The sequence below is a fragment of the Kogia breviceps genome, chromosome 13, assembly GCF_026419965.1.
Source record: "Kogia breviceps isolate mKogBre1 chromosome 13, mKogBre1 haplotype 1, whole genome shotgun sequence".
NCBI classification, from domain to species: domain Eukaryota; kingdom Metazoa; phylum Chordata; class Mammalia; order Artiodactyla; family Physeteridae; genus Kogia; species Kogia breviceps.
Genome location: NC_081322.1, coordinates 49,322,502 through 49,341,549, shown reverse-complemented (window position 1 = coordinate 49,341,549; position 19,048 = coordinate 49,322,502). Strand labels below are relative to the sequence as shown.

At 43.8% G+C, this 19,048-nt stretch overlaps 1 protein-coding gene across 1 annotated transcript in view; it reads right to left on the bottom strand.

Moving 5' to 3' along the window:
* The window catches only part of SLC35F1 (solute carrier family 35 member F1), a 434,637-nt gene extending 416,691 nt beyond the window's left edge, over window positions 1–17,946 (bottom strand). Inside the window, exon 1 of the mRNA XM_059083053.2 lies at window positions 17,237–17,946. Coding sequence (XP_058939036.1) covers window positions 17,237–17,412 — 176 coding nt within the window. The 5' untranslated portion in view covers window positions 17,413–17,946. The remainder of the gene's footprint in view (window positions 1–17,236) is intronic.
* Window positions 17,947–19,048: the final 1,102 nt, after the last annotated feature.

The window sequence follows — 19,048 nt, the reverse complement described above, 5'->3', positions numbered from 1 at the left end:
GGCTGGGCCCGTGAGCCGTGGCTGCTGAGCCTGCGCATCCGGAGCCTGCGCCCCGCAACGGGAGAGGCCACAACAGTGAGAGGCCCGCATACCGCAAAAAAAAAAAAAAAAAAGAAGAAATTTAACTCTAATTTCTATTACCTTTCCTTCTCCAAACCACCATAAGTACATACCATTAATTCATTACACAAGTATTATCAACATTATAATGCCCAAGGGCTATGCTGGGCACTGGGCAAAAAGCACTAATCAAACCAGACATGGGCCCTACTTTCACATATTCTTCTTGGCAATTAGTTTTCTTCTTCCCTATGTTTTCCTGGGCTTTTACCTGCCAGTGATGATGATGATGATGACGATACTAATACTAATGCTAATAATAATAATAAAATTTTGAGTAGGACTCTCTATATGTCAGATGCTAAGTGTCATACATATATATGGGTGTGTGTGTATGTATATACATATATACACAGTCTTTTAGTCCTCACAACAACGTGGAAAAAGATAAGAAATTGAGGTCCCCAAGATCAGAGCACTCAGATGCTAATGTAGGCAATCTAGCCCTGTTCTTAACCACTGTTGCTTATAATGAGCTTAAAATGACTTCTATTTTTATTTCTACAAATGATTATCCCACAGGAAATTTCTTCGCAGAGAGAATTTAAAACTTTTGGGAAATAGAATTGATAGAAACATGTGTTGAGTTTTAAAGTATGAGTAGGACTTATGTATCACACCTAGTGTTTCCCCAACTCTGGCACCATTCAAATTATCCTTCTATACTTTTTCTACATCCCCTACCTTTACATAGATCGATTTAAAAAAAACTGAAACTAAAATTTATTGAGTGCCAACTCTCTCCCAGGCTCTATGACACACATTATTTGAGAAAATAAAATCAGAGAACATCAATTTGCTGAAAATAATCTCTGTTTTGAAGCAGCCTCTAGCAGATCATCTGCCCCATCACTCAAAAATATTTATTGAGCACTTACTTCATGCTGGGTTCTATGTAAGATGTTGGGTAGAGAACACCCTTGTGGACTTACAACCCATTGGGAGAGTTCAGACAAGAAAATAATGTAGAGTGTGAAATGATAGGAAATAGCCAGCACATGGAATGGGGCATCTAACCCAGACTTTGGGGGTCAAGGGTCAGATATCAAGGTTTTCAGATGCATTGGTGCTTTGTGTTTTGGTTGAAGAGTTATAATGTCTCATACACTGAGCTTCTATATCAGTTTATCTTTAGACTGTACTCTGAAGCACTCATAGCACCGCCTAGCAGCACCTGAAAATTGAGGGTCAGGGCTTTATAATGTCATTCACTACTTTACTTTATTCATTTGTGAAGTTCAAAATATTTCCACAGAGAACATTTAATAGCTCTCCAAAGTGGGAATTTTGACATGGAATGAAGGTGCCTTTGATTCATTCACATACCACATGGCATCTGGGACTTTTTTGTCTTTGTTTGTTCACTTGTTTCCCTAAGAACGGACAGGAATCAACATTTTAAGCCTTATGGAGCGAATTACTTTAATGGTTAAAATAGCAGAGAATATTAGAAATCCAAGGCTAGCTCTCTGCAGGGCTCCTCCACCCCGACCCAAGCATTCCATTTCCTTCTGTCTTTCACTTTGAAATGCCTTTGCTTCTTGTATGTGTCTTAACCTCCCCCAACACCAAGAGTTTGGGGTAAATAATAGCAGATTGCAGAAATTTCTTTTTTAGAAAAAGTGTGCACTACAGACTCTGGCTCCTTTACCTCCTACTCCAGGAACCACTAAAAAGGAAGAGAATCATCAGGTTCCTAAATCCAATGAACTGCTTTCTAGCTGTGACAAGGGAAAACAAGGAGAGGACATTTTTGTTGTTGTATCTCAATTCACCAACCTACAGCCCGACCAACTGCAGTCGTGGTCCTGCAGGCCATCCACACACATTCCCACCCGCATATTTTTCATTTCTTCAACAAACTAATATCCAAAAGGAGCATTTCTTCAACAAACTAATATCCAAAAGGAGCAGTCTGATATCCATTGCTATAAATGCTTTGGACTGTGCTTTCCTTCCATCATCTTCATAGGCATACTCTCAGGTTGCAATGAACTTTGGGGCTAAGGAGGTAATAATTATGGTCTCATCACATTGGATGCAGATGAGTCCACTTATCAGCATTAGAGTTGCATATGATCAATTTTCTAAAACCAATGCAAACAAGCACCTTATTGCTTATACTTCTTTAGGCTTACACTGGGGAAGGTCAATCCAAAATGTAGGGACCTCACTAGCAGCAGGAAATAAATAGGAAGCATTAAGAAAAAGAACTAAAAATAATAAAGAAGTATTTTGCCTGAGAAGCACTAAAATCACACAAACTGTTAGAACAGGTTAAAAAAGATACATTTTAAAAATATTTTTATTGCATATATATACAATAGGTACAATATGTATACTATATATTTTATATTGTATATATATAACAAAATTTACCATTTTAACCATTTTTATGTGTAGAGTTCTGTGGCATTAAGTACATTCACAATGTTGTGCAATCATTACATCCATATATTTCCAGAAATTTTTCATCATCCAAAAAGAAGCTCTCTAAAAAAAGGATACATTTTTAAGTCAAGTCACTGGACTCGTTACCACTTGGAACTGAAGGGCTGTAATGAAACCATATATGGCTCAAGGAAAGGGAGGGGTTGGGGGTAAGGCAAAATCTTTATGTGGTGGCTTGTTTTACAGTTGTATTCACACATTCAGATATAGCTAGCTCACAGGTAATTTCACACTGAATATTTTTGTTTTCTTAAGTGATACCAATTCAATGTGGTTCCTAAGTAAAACTTAAACACATTAAAAATAAAGCATTCTCCTTGAACCAACTCTGAGCCAAAAAAAGCATGGTAAGGAAAGTTGAGGGCTATCTTCAAAGAAGGAAAATAAACTATTCCAAATGGAAAAACTATTCTCTATCAATGTGCGTGTGTGTGAGTGTGTGTGTCTGTCAGAGAGAAACAGAGCAAGGTAGAAAGAGACAGATGGATAAACAGACAAAGATTCATTACAAATAATACTTAATATACACTATTTGAGAAATGATGTATATAATAGATATTATATTTAAATATTTATATAGCCCCAAAAAGATACAGAAATGAAAAGTAGGAGATAAAGAAAAGGTCAAGGTACCATGGATTGATGTCTTCATTGGTCTGTCTTATCTGGGAACTCATATTTCCAGAGACAGTAACAATCCTAGGGGTGTGCTGGTTACCCAATCTCTCCATCAGTAGAAGTAAACATACAACCTTTGTAAACACTGTGTTCTCCTATGCAAATTCAGCTTCAGGACAAGTTCCCTGACCCTACTTCCAACCACATGGGTGCTCCTAACCCCTCCCAGCTAGCAATTCTGGAGCAATCACTTAATGGAATAACCAGAATGTGAAATTCATTCCAGCACTCACTGGGTGATGGTAGTTTTTGTTTGGTTGGTTTTTGTGATGTTTCAGACTTACCCCGTAACTAGCTAAAAACTGACCTGTGCTATTTTCAAGGACAGCTCACCTCCTTTTGGACTGGATTGAAGGCCACTCATCAAGTGTTAGTTTTGTGAAGCTGTAAGTCCTTCCTAGCTCTCTGACTCCACACACCCTACCGAACAGCTCTCCCCCTCTCATCCCCCGTCCTCCCCACCTCCACCTCTCCCACCTCCCAGCCTCCCTGCTTTCAAGCAGTCACCCCATCCTGGGACTTTCCGCAGCCCCTCACCGCCCAGCAGCATTGGAAGCGGTGTGTAGGGCTATCCGTGGAGCTATCTGTGTAGGAGGCAAGGGCTCCTCTGTGAGGGCGCAGTGTTTCTCCTGCCTGAGGCACGATCCAGATAAGGACAGAGGCTCCAGCCATCCCCGAGTCACAAAGAGCTCCTCTGATGCCCCTGGCATCTGGGCTTCCCCTCATTAGCACATAAAAGCTGCTCTGTGCCTTCCCTCTGAGCCGCTCTGTCTGTCCCACTGCCGGGCTCTATGGAGCCTTTTAGGCCCAAGTTCATTTTGAAACCTCCCCAGTTCAAGAGGCGCTAACCCTTTCCCGAAACCTGTCAAACTCTCCTTTACAAACCGCAGGTACCGCCGAAGCAACCATCACTCTGAGAGGCGCAATCAGACCGCAGGGCAGATGACTTCTGCCAAATTAGTCTTCCCAAGAAGAGGCGTTCTTAAAACAAAGCCAAAAACGTTTAAATATATCTAGCTTTCAAAAAACGCAATACATTGAAGTAAAACAGACTTGTGCCTTGTTCCCAGGTGGGTGGGTTCCACTTCAGACTCTGACCCACAAGGCTCAGGAGGAAAAACCACCGAACAGAGCAGCGCCTGCATCCAAGGCTTCGGCGCGCTGAGGGCGCTCGTTAGCGCTTATCCCCGGCCTCCGACAAGCCACGAGAACCCGGGCTCCCATTTCAATTTTGTGACCAGGATAACAAATGCAGAGTGCTTGGCAGCTTTCCAAGTCCTCTCCCAGATGTTATGTCATTTAAAAATCCCCCAAATGCAATGGGAAGTGAAGGGCTATGATTATTTTAACCAGTTTACAAATGAGAACATTGAGGTCCCCGAAAAACGGAAGTCAGTTCCCTGAGACAGAACATCTCACATTTCACATTCTGAAAGGGACATCATCATTCCAGGGGCCCAGACACAAAATCTCCAAGGGACGTTTAATTCCCTCACTCTCTCTCTCTCTCTCTCTCTCACCCCACTCCCAAGTATAATCAGGACCAAAATCCTCCTGAGCTCCCCTAAATACGCCCCCCCCGCACTAATATCCTGACTTCTTCACAGCTGAATCCACTGATGGTTCTTGCATGCCTTGTCCCCAGGGCCCAGATCTGTTTCTGAGTTAACCCTTTCCAAGACAGACTCTAAACAGCAGTAGCTTCTTTCTGCCTATCACCCGTCTCACCGCCTCCTCATCACAAATGTCAAAAAAGCGCATAGCTCTGCCCTTAAATCCTATGATACTTCTCTTATATGTCTCCTTTCTGACACTTCAAAATGACTATTTCCACTTCTCTCTGTACAAATGTCCTACACCCCTCCCCCACTACCTAGCACCTTCATTCTTAATTGATAGGATGACCTCAGAGTTCACAGAAAAAGAAAAGCCACCAGACGGGAATCACCTTTTATTCTCACCACCAAATCTACCAAATTACCTTCATTTACACCCATGCTTTCTCCCCCAACTCCTGGACCCTGGAGGGTGTCCTGGCTCCTCTTCAAGGTCAACCCCTCCCCCTGCACCTGGGATCCTACCATCTCAGCCTTTGCAAGGCCTTCCTCCTTCCTTTATCCCATTCCTTCCTGCATATGCAATTTTCCCTTCTCCACTGTATCTTTCCCATCAGCATACAGACCTTGTGTATTATGTCCTCTATTAACAGACTCTCCCTTTACTCTGCTCCTGGTTAGAGGAAAGCTTTTCAAAAGTTATGTTTTGAAAGCCCCAGCTCACAGTCCCTCTCCACACCGTTCCATCCAGGCTTCCACCGGTGCCCACCGCCTGAGCCTGTGCCTGTCTGCTGCCGAGACCCTGATCATTGCTTCACCCTTCCCTTAGTTGATTACTCTCAGCACGTGCACTGTTTATTCCCTCCCTCTCAAAACACTTGCTTCTCTAGGCTTCTGAACACCGTACTCTGCAGTTTTCCCTCCTGATCCAGACCTCTCCTCCTCCAACTCCTTTGCTGGGTCCTCCTCCTCTGTTTGACTCGGAAGTTGATGTGCTTCCCAGAGTGGCCCTGGGACCCCTTTTCTCCTCTATCGACACATTGTCCCCCGATGATCTCATCCAGGACCACACCAATGACACCCAAATCCAAATCCCCAGCCCCTGATTTCTCCCTAAATCCCATACTCTGGCTATCATGTGACATTTCCACTGAACATCTCTAACTTAACTTGCCAGAAGTAAACTCTTGACTTTTTATCCACCAACATGTTCCTCTCCCTGTCTTTCCCATCTTGGACAAGGGCACCATCACTCACCCAGTTTCTCATGCCCCCACACTGGAGTTTTTCTTTTTCTTTCTTTTTTTTTTTTTTTTTTTTTTGCGGTACGCGGACCTCTCACTGTTGTGGCCTCTCCCGTTGCGGAGCACAGGCTCCGGACCTACAGGCTCAGCGGCCATGGCTCACGGGCCTAGTTGCTCCGCGGCATGTGGGATCCTCCCAGACCGGGGCACGAATCCGTGTCCCCTGCATCGGTAGGCGGACTCTCAACCACTGCACCACCAGGGAAGCCCTGGAGTTTTTCTTTATTCATTTCCCTCAGCAGCCTCACCAAACCACTCATCCAATCCCATGGACTCCATCTCCCAAGATGAATCACTCCAAAACGCAATCGTTTCTCTCCACCGCACTGCCACCCTCCAGGCCAAGCCTGCAACGTCTCTTTCCTCCTGGAGCCACTTACCTCTCCCGCAGTCTATTCTCCAACAGCAGCCAGGGTGGGCTTTTCAACACATTAACCACATTACTCCTCTGCTTAAAACCTTTCAGTTGCTCCCCATCCCACTGAGAATAAAACACTAGTTCTTCTCCCGGCCTATGGGGCCCTAAAAGACCTCACGCGTGCCTCCCCCCACCCCGCCTCAGTCCGCGATCTCCCCCCTCCCACGTTCCCCTCCTTCCTGCACTCCCTTACTTTCAGTCACTCTGCTGCTTGTTTCATCTCAGCAGCCCCACCTGGAATGCACTGCCTCCTGACCCTCAAGTTGCAGGTTCCTTTTAGTCATTCCAATCTTAGCTTCAATGTTACCAGACAAGGAGAGGCCTCTTCTGACCACTCACGTTAAAGGACCACCCGTTACCTCTCTGTCACATCGCCCCACTTTAATTCTCTGGAGAGTATTTAGCACAGTGAGATATCTGTCTTATGTGTGCATTTATTGCCTGCCGCCAACTAGAACATAGTCTCCAGGAGAGTGGAGGCCTTTTATGTCTTGTTCCCTGCAGTTTCCCCAATATCTACATGGTTCCTCTTACCTGGCTCAGTAATTATGGTGTTGAATGGCTGAAGAGTTCCTACTCTGTGCTCCTCAGAGCTTGAAGCAGAGTCATGCCAGTGGTCCTGCTGTTCATGCTGAGCCCCCTGTAACCCTGACCCTCCTTTCTTCACTCAGACCTAGAATCTGCTCTCTTTAACTTTAAGATCCTTGAAAAACAGCACTCTCCACCTATACCCCATTCCACAGAACTGCGATGCTGCGTTGTACCCCTTCTCATCGCTAAAGAGCTTCCCCGCCTAACAGTCCAGGGGATCCCTTTAAGGTGGGAGCCCCAACCTAGCCTGTTGGGTTGAGTCCTTGATACTTAATGTAGCTATTGTCAGGCCTCACCTGCTGCCTCCACATTGCCAGGTGGGATGTACAGATTTCCAGGGGCGTGACTAGCACCACCCTAATGCTGCCACTATGAGGACCCCCTACCTACCCCATGATTAGATGCACTTCCAGAATCCAGACTCACTGTTGCTCCCTCTTGGATATGGGACTGGGACCAGTGCTTCTCAAACTATCTGTTATAAAATATTGGTTCTTTTTTTCCCAACTCACTGAAGACAATTCTTTTGTAAAATACAATTCAAAAAATCAACTACTAGAAAAATAAAATGGCAAAAAACCAAAAATTAAAATACTTGACCCAATATTTTAATATTAGAAAAAAATAAATAAAAGTACTCTGTCACGTTGCTATAGGTATTTCTAATGCTTACTCTTGATTTCTGTTCTTCTCACAGTCTGGTTATACAATCTGTGAATCAGCACAGGTCCACAGACCACTGAGTAGCTGGCTAAGGTCCTCTAGCTCTGTCTAGTTCAGGTAACACCCTAGGTCTCTTCTGACCTAGTGAGCAGATCCCTTCCTTGTAGCAAGTTTATAACCTTTCAGCAAACAAGTATTAACCACCCACTATGTTGCAGACACTATTGAGTACCTTCTCAAAAATAATCTAATCTTCCTCTCTCTGACCCTGGTCCATACTCTGTTCAAATTACAACACTTCCCTCTCCATCCTGGCCGCCTCCATCCCATTTAGACTCCTGTCTCCACTCCCCTATATGGCTACAGTAGCCACCTAACTGACCCCTAAACCCTAGTCCATCCTCTGTCCATCTGTCCTACAGACTTTGTCCAAAATATAATGTTCGGGCAGATCTCTGATCAAGTCCTTTCTCTACTCAATAACCTGCAAAAATAATAACCCACAGTCTAACTCCTATTGGAGTGTCTAAGGCTTTCCATTATCTGACTCCATCCTGCAATTCTAGCCTTACGTCACTCTACTGCCTTTTTACCTACACATAATATTGTCAAACTGGTCATTTAATCCTCCTCCAGTCTCTTACTCTATATTTGGTTCATCCTTTCTGTCATCCCCCTTCTTGCACGTGTTCCTATCCTACCCATCTGCTATGGATCAAATGTTTATGTCCCCCCAAAATTCATGTTAAAGCCCAGCTCCCCGGTGTAATAGTATTTGATGGAACCTTTGGAGGTATTAGATTTAGATGAGGTCATGAGGGTGAAGTCCCCATTATGAAATTAGTATCCTTATAAGATGGAAAAGGAGATCGCTCTCTCTCTCTTTCTCTCTTTCACTCTCACTCTCTCCCTCCACCATGTGTGGATACAAGAAGACAGCTGTCTGCAAGTCAAGAAGGCCCTCCCCAGACACACAATCTGCCAGCACTCTGATCTCAGACTTCCCAGCCTGCAGAACTGTAAGAAATAAATGTCTGTTGTTTAAGCTGCCCAGTCTATGATATTTTGTTATAGCAGCCCAACCTAAGACACCATCTTTCAATGCCAAGGACAAATGCCATCCCTAAACCCTCCTGCCCTGTCTCCAGCCTAGTCTCTCCTTCCTCTGTAGTCTTATAAAAGCACTTAGCTGTGTTACCATAAAAATTGGTTTCCATATCTATAAAAAGATTATTATGAGAATAACATATGATGTAAAATTTTATGATATAAAATGTATGCTTTATAATGTAAAATTTAAGAATTTGAGCTACTGTCTAAATGCTCATTTTAATTCAAACACTCATAGGTTGTATCAAATCACATAGTAAAGCAATCAAGTCCTTCCAAATCACCCTCAATCTCTTACCAATCTCTCTTACCTGCAATGCACAAACATGCCCCCAAGCTCCCTCAGAGTTGTGTATGCACTGTCAGAATGTTGATATTTTCAGGAAACTCTATTTTCTTGGGTTATATGGCAATGACCTTGATAGGCTCGCCCTGAAATGGCAGGACGAGATCCAAGTCTGTTCTCCTTTTTCTTCTAACACTCTGAAAGTAGATGAACATTAATGGCTATTCCTCCTTTGTTTAAAGTCCTAAGTGAAACAAATTGTATTGTATTCCTCAAGAAAGATCTGCCTCTTGAGTCTGTGTAAACCTCAAGTAATTTTATTATGGGTTCAGTCTTCCTCTTGAGTAGTTTTCTTACAGGTGAAACAGCTAAATTATGGGGCTTTTTTTTGCATCTCTGTTAGATCAGCTTGAAAAGCTAATCATTTTGATGTATGCTATCTTTATTTCTACTTTACTTAAATTGTCCCCTTGATAGATTATATTGAAAGGGTAGTAACAGTTAGAAACTCCACCAATGGCACTCAAGGGTCCATGTCAGCCCATGACTGTCTGGTTCACCACTATGAGGCAGCAGTGCCCAACATATAGTAAACACCTAATAAATACTCATTGAATAAATGACTGACTGATTGAATGAATGACTGGATGAGGAAAAGGGAAACCAGTGAAGTATTTATCTTACACAATGGATCAGTACCTTGTACTATCTCCAAGCCAGGAACGATTAGGAATTGTAGCCCTGTCACTCTAAATCTGGACATAATTAGCACGTTTTGGTTTTCAGCCTCCTTTATTTTTTTTTTTTTACATCTTTATTGGAGTATAATTGCTTTACAATGGTGTGTTAGTTTCTGCTGTATAACAAAGTGAATCAGCTATATGTATACATATATCCTCATATCCCCTCCCTCTTGCATTTCCCTCCCACCCTCCCTATCCCACCCCTCTAGGTGCTCACAAAGCAAGGAGCTGATCTCCCTGTGCTATGTGACTGCTTCCCACTAGCTATCTATTTTACATTTGGTAGTGTCAATGCTACTCTCTCACTTCGTCCCAGCTTACCCTCCCCTCCCCCGCCCCCGTGTCCTCAAGTCCATTCTCCACGTCTGCGTCTTTATTCTTGTCCTGCCCCTAGGTTCATCAGAACCATTTTTTTTTTAGATTCCATATATATGTGTTAGTATATGGTATTTGTTTTTCTCTTTCTGACTTACTTCACTCTGTATGACAGTATCTAGGTCCATCCACCCCTACAAATAACTCAATTTCGTTTCTTTTTATGTTTAGCCTCCTTTAATGTGTATTCAGTTGTACTAGGTTTCCCTAATTAATTTGTTAAAAGGGCAGGAATTGATGGTTCATAATATCAGAACTTGTAAAATGGTATGTAAGGTATTTTGTAACATCACAGTCACATACGTAAATTTTCTTGACAGTTTAAAATTTAAATCTAGCAGAAAACAATATTTTTAAAAGTTTAATAATAGTATACTTAAATTATATTCATGTTGCCACCGATTGAGGCATGTCATTTTTCTAAGAAAATATTTTCTAAGACACATTTATTTTTATTGTTTTCCTTGCCATTTCCTGGGAAACTTCTTCTCAACTCTTGTACATTCAACTAGTGTCTGTATAAGACAGCATAAGTGCAATATGGATCTCATACAGGACAACTTATTTATATGATTCTAGCATCTAGATATTTAGAAGCATACAATTAAGCATTATGCATAAAAATTCGGATTACAGATTATAATCATTCACTCTCAATAGCAGTACATATGCCAAGCTGCCCAGTTAGATTTTGAGGTTCTTCAAGCCAAGAATAATGTTTTGCTATGTATGTGTCCTCCAGAAGAGGACTCAGCACACAGAAAGTGATTAGGAACAAATGAATATAGAAACAATCAACAGAGTGAAAAAACAACCACTGAAATGGAAGAAAATATTTGCAAATCATATATCTGTAAGGGGTTAATATCCAGAATTTATAAAGAAGTCCTACAACTCAACAACAACAACAAAACCAAACAATCCAATTTTAAAATGGAGCAAAGGATTTCAATAGACATTTCTTCAAAGAAGATATACAAATGGTCAACAAGTATATGAAAAGATGCTCAAAATCAGTGATTATTAGGGAAATGCAAATCAAAACCACAATGAGATATCACTTCACACCCATTAGGATGGCCGCTATCAAAAACAAACAAACACAGTGTTAGCAGGATGTAGAGATACTGAAACCCTTGTGCACTGTTGGTGAAAACGCAAAATGGTACCACTGCTATGAAAAATGGTATGGAGGTTCCTCAAAAAATTAAAAATAGAACATATGATTCAGCAATCCCACTTCTGGTTATACAGCCTAAAAAAACTGAAAACAGGATCTTGAGGAGACATTTGCACATTTGTTTTCATTGTAGCTTTATTCACATTAGCCAAGAGATGGAAGTAACCTAAATGTCCATCAACAAGTGAATGGATAAAGAAAATGTGGTATTACACACACACACACACACACACACACACACACACACACACACACACACACACACATAATGGAATATTATTTAGCCTTAGGAAGTTCTGCCACTTGTGACAATGTGAATGAACCTTGAGGACACTATGCTAAATAAAATAAGCCAAGCCAATTACAAAAAGACAAACACTGCATGATTCCATTTATATGTGGTATCTACAGTAATAAAACTCTGAGAAACAGAAGGTAGAATGATGGTTGCCAGGGTCAGTGGGGAAGGGAAAAGAGGAGTTGTTGTTCAATGGACACAGAGTTTCAGTTTTGCAAGATTAAAAAAGTCCTAGAGGTCTGCTGCATAACTATGTGCATACAGTTAGCACTACTATACTGTAAGCTTAAAATGATTAAGATGGTAAATTTTATGTTATGTGGTTTCAGACCTTACATATATACACTAATATGTATAAAATGGATAACTAATAAGAACCTGCTGTATAAAAAAATAAATAAAATAAAATTCAAAAATCTAAAGTAAAAAAAAAAAGAATAAATGAATGTATACATGTAGATGTTCATGTCACAGGCAAGAAATATGCCAAATAGTATGGGGTATTTTTCCATGTGTCTATTGGCTTTTGACTTCCTAAGTATACTTTTCTAGAAACATAATCAAGAATTAATGTGTTTGAACAAGGTTCAGTGAATGCTCACCGGCCTGAACTCAAATGAATGAGAAAGCTAAACTAAAACCTGGTGGTGGTACTTTCACATGCTGCATTCTACTTTTATGAGAAATGGCAATTAAATAATAAATCAGCTCTTGCATTAAGTAACTTTAGAACTATATGGGCAGCCAACTCAATTTGCCATATTGTCTACATCTATAGCAGTGTACAGTAAAAACAGACATCTTTTATTATGGTCCTGAGGCACTGAAGGATCTTGAGAGAGTAAAAGGTCAAAGAAAAATTACATGAAGATAGGTCCATTTTCTTACACGTTACTTCCTTGGAAATGCACCATCTTTATCCAAGGTAAACCAAATATTCCTTTAATATGAACATTCAGTTTTCCAAGCTCCATGCAAAAAAATATACTGGATGTTCTTCCCGTTTTACAATTTTGTCCTTTGGTTAAAAATAAATGTGTCCTTCAGACATCTTTTGTTTACTACTAATCTTAGAAATGTCTATTTTTAATCACACCATGCTGTTCCATTTGGAATATTTTGTATCAATTATCCTCATTACTGGTTGGTCTTCCCCTTTCATTCTGACATCTGTTAGAAGGAGTAGCTTGAGGAAGAGCCTCACTATCAATTTTTTAACAAAAGTCGTCCCATTTGATAAAAAAAGGATCACCTAAATGATAATAGATGTCTTCATCAACTGTACCTAATAGTACAAGCATAACTCTGTTCCTGGCAGCCATTCTGTTGGTTCACCATGTTCTCTCCACCTTGCTTAATAACTCAGAAAAGCTGTATATACATACTGTCCCATCACATATGGTAACTTCCCACGTGGATATCGATTTTATGTAGGCTTGCTATGAACTCTCCTATGTATCCTCCTTAATGCTTTTCAGTTTTCAATTCAAAAAAGTTTCATAAATTTGAAAATTAATGAAATAAATCAAAATGTAAGTTAGAAATCAGCTAGTTTCAAATCAAATGAATGGATGACCCAGAGTCACACGCGTGGTTCCATTCCAATGATTAAACATACCCACTACAAGACAGAAAAAGGCAGAAATGCCTTTATAACTTGAAACAACCCAATGCATCTCTTATTGGGAAGAAAGTGGGTCAAAACTTGAAATTCATGGTCATTTTTATTAAGATCTGAAACTGATATTCAAGTGGGAAATGATAAATAGAACCGCACACATGCAAAACATGAAACAAGCTATCACTCGTTTTCCACAAACATTTCATAATGAAATCATTTTAGAGGAGAACATTTTCAGATACTACATAGATTAGTATCTACTCCTATATGTTTCTAAAAAATCTACTAGTATCAGCAGTTTCTGTGAGAGGGTCATCAACTGTTGCCCTTGAAGTATTTTCTGTTTTGTCATAACTTGTGTGGCAGGGTAATAAATACTATCTCACACTCAAGAAATAAGTGAAGAGGAGTTTGCCATATTTTTTTCCTTCTTTGAACCAAGACATTATTCTAAATCTTTGGGAATAAGTAACAATTATCCCAGCATCTAAATCATCTTGTATTTCTTGCATCACACTGCCAAAACAATTTTGAACAGGACAGGGGAGAAGAATGTGACACATCCCATTAACTGGTAAAAAAAATTATCTAGCACCTCCTCTTTCACCAAAATCATGGATACTATTATATTCTAGTCTAATTGTTTTACAGGGAGTAGTCAATCAGTGAGATGCCCCATTTGTCATTCAAAAAATGCAAGCATCCAACTCAATAAGCCTTTAAAGAAAGGGGAAAGCATATGGAGATATACTGAGGAAATAAAATGATGCAGGACAATGTAAGGCAGATTGCATTAAGGTAACACTGCATTTTCATTCTAAGCTTCTTGAAAGACAGTACCTTTAATTATTAATCAATACTTCTCCCTTTACCTATCCCTCGGTAGGCAGGATACAGACAGCATATGTGTTAGCATTTCTTCCTCTCGGTTGGCAGGTAGCTATTGTTACAGGCTGTGACCAGTGGCAGGCAGTTCACCAGGCTTGCGTTGCTCACAGTCTGACACTCCTCGTCCCAGTGCACCATCCTCAGTCTCTCAGCACCGCCCCTCTGGCCCAGTGGGATGTGCAGAGTAACTAACAGTGGTGCAATGCCCCACTCAGTCACTGAAGAGACTCTACTGGCCAGCTCACAGCACTAGAACGCTGCCAACAGTATATGTGCATGCCAAAGGTGAGAGGGATATTTTTCATATTGGCTCCAAACTTCCAGATTTCCAACCTTACTTTCTGCTAGCAGCTAAGTTGCTGCATGCCAGAGGTAGATGAAAGGAAACAATTGTCCAGAAGACAATTAGTGGATAGGGCAACGTAGGTGAAGGAAATAGACGTATTAAGGAAAGAGGAAGAGGAAAAGAAGCCAAAGGGGATCTTTAGCTTTTAGAAAATGAACAAAGATGCTTATGATATGGCACCCAGTGGGCCAGCCTTAAAGCCATTACTGCCTAGTCCAAAATACCTGGAGGGCTCAGACCAGAGGGGAGCCACACCTAAGTGCTGACACAGGAACTAGAAAATTCCACTCCCTCCCCCCACCTCTTGCTTTTACACAGAGCCCAACCATTCAACAGCCAAAACTAGTGCTGTCTCCTGTTGACATAGTCATGGAGCAAAAGCCAAGCCCATCAGCATGCTAACGAAATTACTCCACCAGGATTTTTACACTTATTCTGATTTTTTTCAGTCTCCTTACCAAAGGCGCTCCTTCTCCAAAGAAATATTTTCTTCTTATCCTTTAAGGATAAGGAAAGATCATTTACTTACTACAAAATATTACACTGAAAATTCTGAAGAACTTTGAAAGACAACCAAATGTTTCAGCTGGAATCTAAAGGCTATAACCCTAGGGTTCCATTCACAGATGTATCTGCCATGAAATGTCACAGACCCAACTTTTCAGTCTAAGTTCCTCCTCTATAAAACTCATGTCACAGATCACTGAAGGCTAGTAAAATACAACATTCTCCCCATGATATACCATGACTTCAATTAACTTGTGTACAATATTCCCATTGTCCTCTCTTAGACAACAGAATTTGGTTGAATAATGAATTGGTGTAAAGCTTTCTACTTTCCCAAGTCTTTTCTTCAGTATTACCTCATCTATTTCTCAAAACCATGATAAGAGAGGTAAGACAAGTATAAAACACATTTTACAAATGAAGAAACCAAGAGCCACGGAGATGAACAGCTCTGCCCCAAGCCACGTGGCAAGTCAGCGGCAGAGGAATGATGACAAACCAAACCCCTCAGCTCCCACCTCAGCGCTCTTGTTATTCTGGACTCTAAGACCCACGAAACATCAAGAAATAACCTGCACAGCGTCAATAATAACTTACGATCAAGCAAAGATAAATGAACAATGGCGCCAGTTTTTTCTCAGTTTGATGAGGGAAATTAATAATTAACATACTCTGCATAAAAATTTAAACAGCCAATGCCAAGTCATTTACAATTCAACAAAATCACAGGTATTCAGAAAGGATAGGAAGCCCACATAATATGTACCGAGCCAGCATCTTCTTCATTTATTCTGCTCATTATCTTTTTTAGATGTAATATGTAATATTTTGGAAGGTGTTATTCTAAGCTACAAATCAAAGGAAAGTAAAGGCTTGAGTTTCTATTACCAACTCTTGTCTCACTTCAGAGTGAATTTCTTCTCGTTTGATAATAAATGGAAACACATGGAAGTACCCGCAAGTAAGCTAATATACGTTAAGTCTTCACACGTGAAGACTCCTGAATGGTTTGGGATTTCATATGACTAAATTAAACCATACTCCGAAAATAAGGAGCTTTTCAAGCTTCTATTTCTGTACGTATTTTGTGCTCCCACTAGAGCTTTCAGCCCCAAAGAGCTCGAGGTGAATCCCTTGGGGGAATCTCGGATACCCCAAAAGAGTGCCACACAGAAACCTGTACGAACAGAGCAACCTTAAGAGTTACCCCCAACAGATGCATCGAAAGGCACACACGCACCCAAATAAAAACACACACAACCAGTTCTCTATTTGATTTTTAAGTGTCAGCTCTTCAACCATTTCAAGTTACTTTAGTAGAAAAAGTCCCTTTCGCATCACGGCCGACTCAGGGGCGCCAGTGGGGGGGGGGGCATCTCACATCAACCCGGGTTCTCATCCTAAACGCCTCGTCCTTGATCCATCCACTGCGCAGATTCCAGCACTGGAGGCGCCAGGCACCAGCGTTCGCCTCCTCCTCATACCCTTCGCGCAACATTTCTGCACTTTGCCTGGGTCTGACCCAGGCCTCTAGCCTCCCCAACCTCGCTCCCAGCCAGGAAGAGTCGGAGCCGCAACTGGAGCGCCGGGCGGGAGAAGTGGGTCCCCGCGCCGCCCTCCGGGGCAGTCGCCACTACCCCATCTCCCGGCGAGGGGCTGGGATACCTCCGGGCGGAGCGCGAGGCCGGCGACTTCCACGCCATTCCCGCAGCCCTGCGCCTTCCCGCCTCCTCCCCGGCCACCCCCAGGTCCGCTCTGGCCCCCGAGCGCAAAGCTGGGGCCCGAGTGGAAGAGGGAAGCGAGGCGACACGCGTGTGCGAGGGTGTGAGCGCGGACACACAGCAGCCAGGCTGGCAGAACCCCGCCTCTCCCCGAACTCTCGCCTCGGACCAGCCGGCGCCCGGGCGCTCCGGGGCCCCCGGCTCCGGGACAAAGCTACCGCGGCCTCTCCGCCAGCGCGGGGCGCGTCGTCGCCCGCTCTCCCCAATCTCCCCGGACGCTACTCCGTCCGTCCCAAAGGGCCTCCGGGCCGCCCGGGGAACGGAGGGGTCCCCGGGCCGGGCGCCCGCAGACGCAGCCCCGCGCCCCCGCCGCCGCTCACCTGTTCAGCACTTTGCGGATCCTCTGGCGCACGCCGGTCCGGGAGGAGGCGGACAGGCTTCCGCCGCCGCCGCTGCCCTCGGCCGGCAGGTTCTCGATGGTGGTCACCACATGGTTCGGCGGGGCCGGCGGCGGCGTTTGCAGCTGCTGCTGCTGCTGCGGCTCGGGGGGAATCATCGCGGCGGAGGCGGCGGCGCGTCGGCGATCAGAACGCTGCTGGGCGCATCGTGCGCCGGCTCCGGGCCCGGGAACGCGCGGAGGACTCTGCCGGGCGGCCGCGGCCCGGGGAGGCGGTGCTGCCTGCCAAGCGGCGAGGCGGGGAGGCACCCGCGGCTACGGCCGCCGCCGCCGCCGCCCAGCCCTCCACTCACACCTCTCCAGTCCCAGTGCGCTCACCCTCGCCGCTCCGCCGCCGTCGCCGCCGCCGCCTCCTGCCCCGGCTCTTCCCGAGCCGCGTCCCCAAGTCCCGGCACGCCCCGCGAAGTGGCCGTGAAGGGTGTCGCGCGGGGGCGCCGAGCGGCCGGTCGGCTTAGGAGACCCCAGAGGAGAGAGGGGATGGGGCTCCGGGCCTCGCCTTCTCCCCCGGTGCCCAGGTCTTCTCGGGGCGAGCGGTGGCAGTGGCGCTGGCGCCGCCTCAGCCGGTCCCCCGCTCGCTCGGAAAGCTGCCGTCTGTGTCTCACGGAGTGAGAGACCGAGAGTGAACCCAGAGATCCTGGCGGGGGCGCAGCGCCGGCGGCGAAGGGGGGCCGGGCGGGGGACGCGCGCTCTATTCTCGCCAGAGGGCGCTCCCGAGGTGCCTCGATGCCGCGACCCTCCCGTCCCCGGTCCACCAGAGGCCCACGGTCTGGGTTGCTGTGATTGTTTTCTTTTGGGGTTGTTGTTTGTTTGTCTGTTTGTGGGTTTCCCCCCCCCAGCTCGTGAGGTTGAAAATAGATCCTCCCTTCTTAGTTAGAGGGAACTCCCCTCTCCTGCCGAGATGCCGCGGAAACTAGCATCACTTTCCCGGGACAGCGACAGGATGCTGAGAAGGGCGCCGGCCCTGGATTACAAAGCCAAACTTGAGTATCCTAAATATTACACCTACAGTCACTATAATGGGCCTGGAAGAAACTGGAGGAGAAACAACTTCTCACAAAGAATTCATTCTGGGGACTGGAAAAAGCGTATCAGACCAACTCAACGTCTCAGTTTCATAACACTGTGAAGGGAATGTAGGCAGATTTGAGTTCCAGTCGTGCCTCTAAAACTTATTAGCAAAGACTCCCTGAGCAATTTACTTGAATTCTGAGACACAATCTCCTTTGTGCAGCGGGGCTACTCCTGTCTCTCTCCCCGCGGTGCTGTAAGAGTTAAATGAGGGAAACCACCCAGCAGGGGGCCCTGACAGCTTCTTCAGTGGCGATACTACCACAGATTTCCACTCTCAAAAGGGAAAACCCCTGTGTATCTGGCTCAGAAATCTTAGACCTGAACACCATATTGCCACCAAAGGAAACTGATTCTCTGTCCCAGGCATCTCTCAGACCTATTGATCTAGGTCCCAGTTAATAATTGACTCCTAAGAGAGAGAGAGATTTTTCACATTTTTCTTTAACTAGACTGCCTGGATAGAGATCCTATAGTGAAAAATGATACACATTTAACATTTTTTTTCCATTTCAGTGCAGTATGTGGAATTATTTGCCCTGAATATGTTTAATAGGTAAGTATATCTACAGAAGAGCATGCTGATACCACCACTGAATGCAAATGCACTGGAAAGCAGCAAATAAAAAATACTGGTGATAGGATGTGCCACAAAGAACGGGGTTGA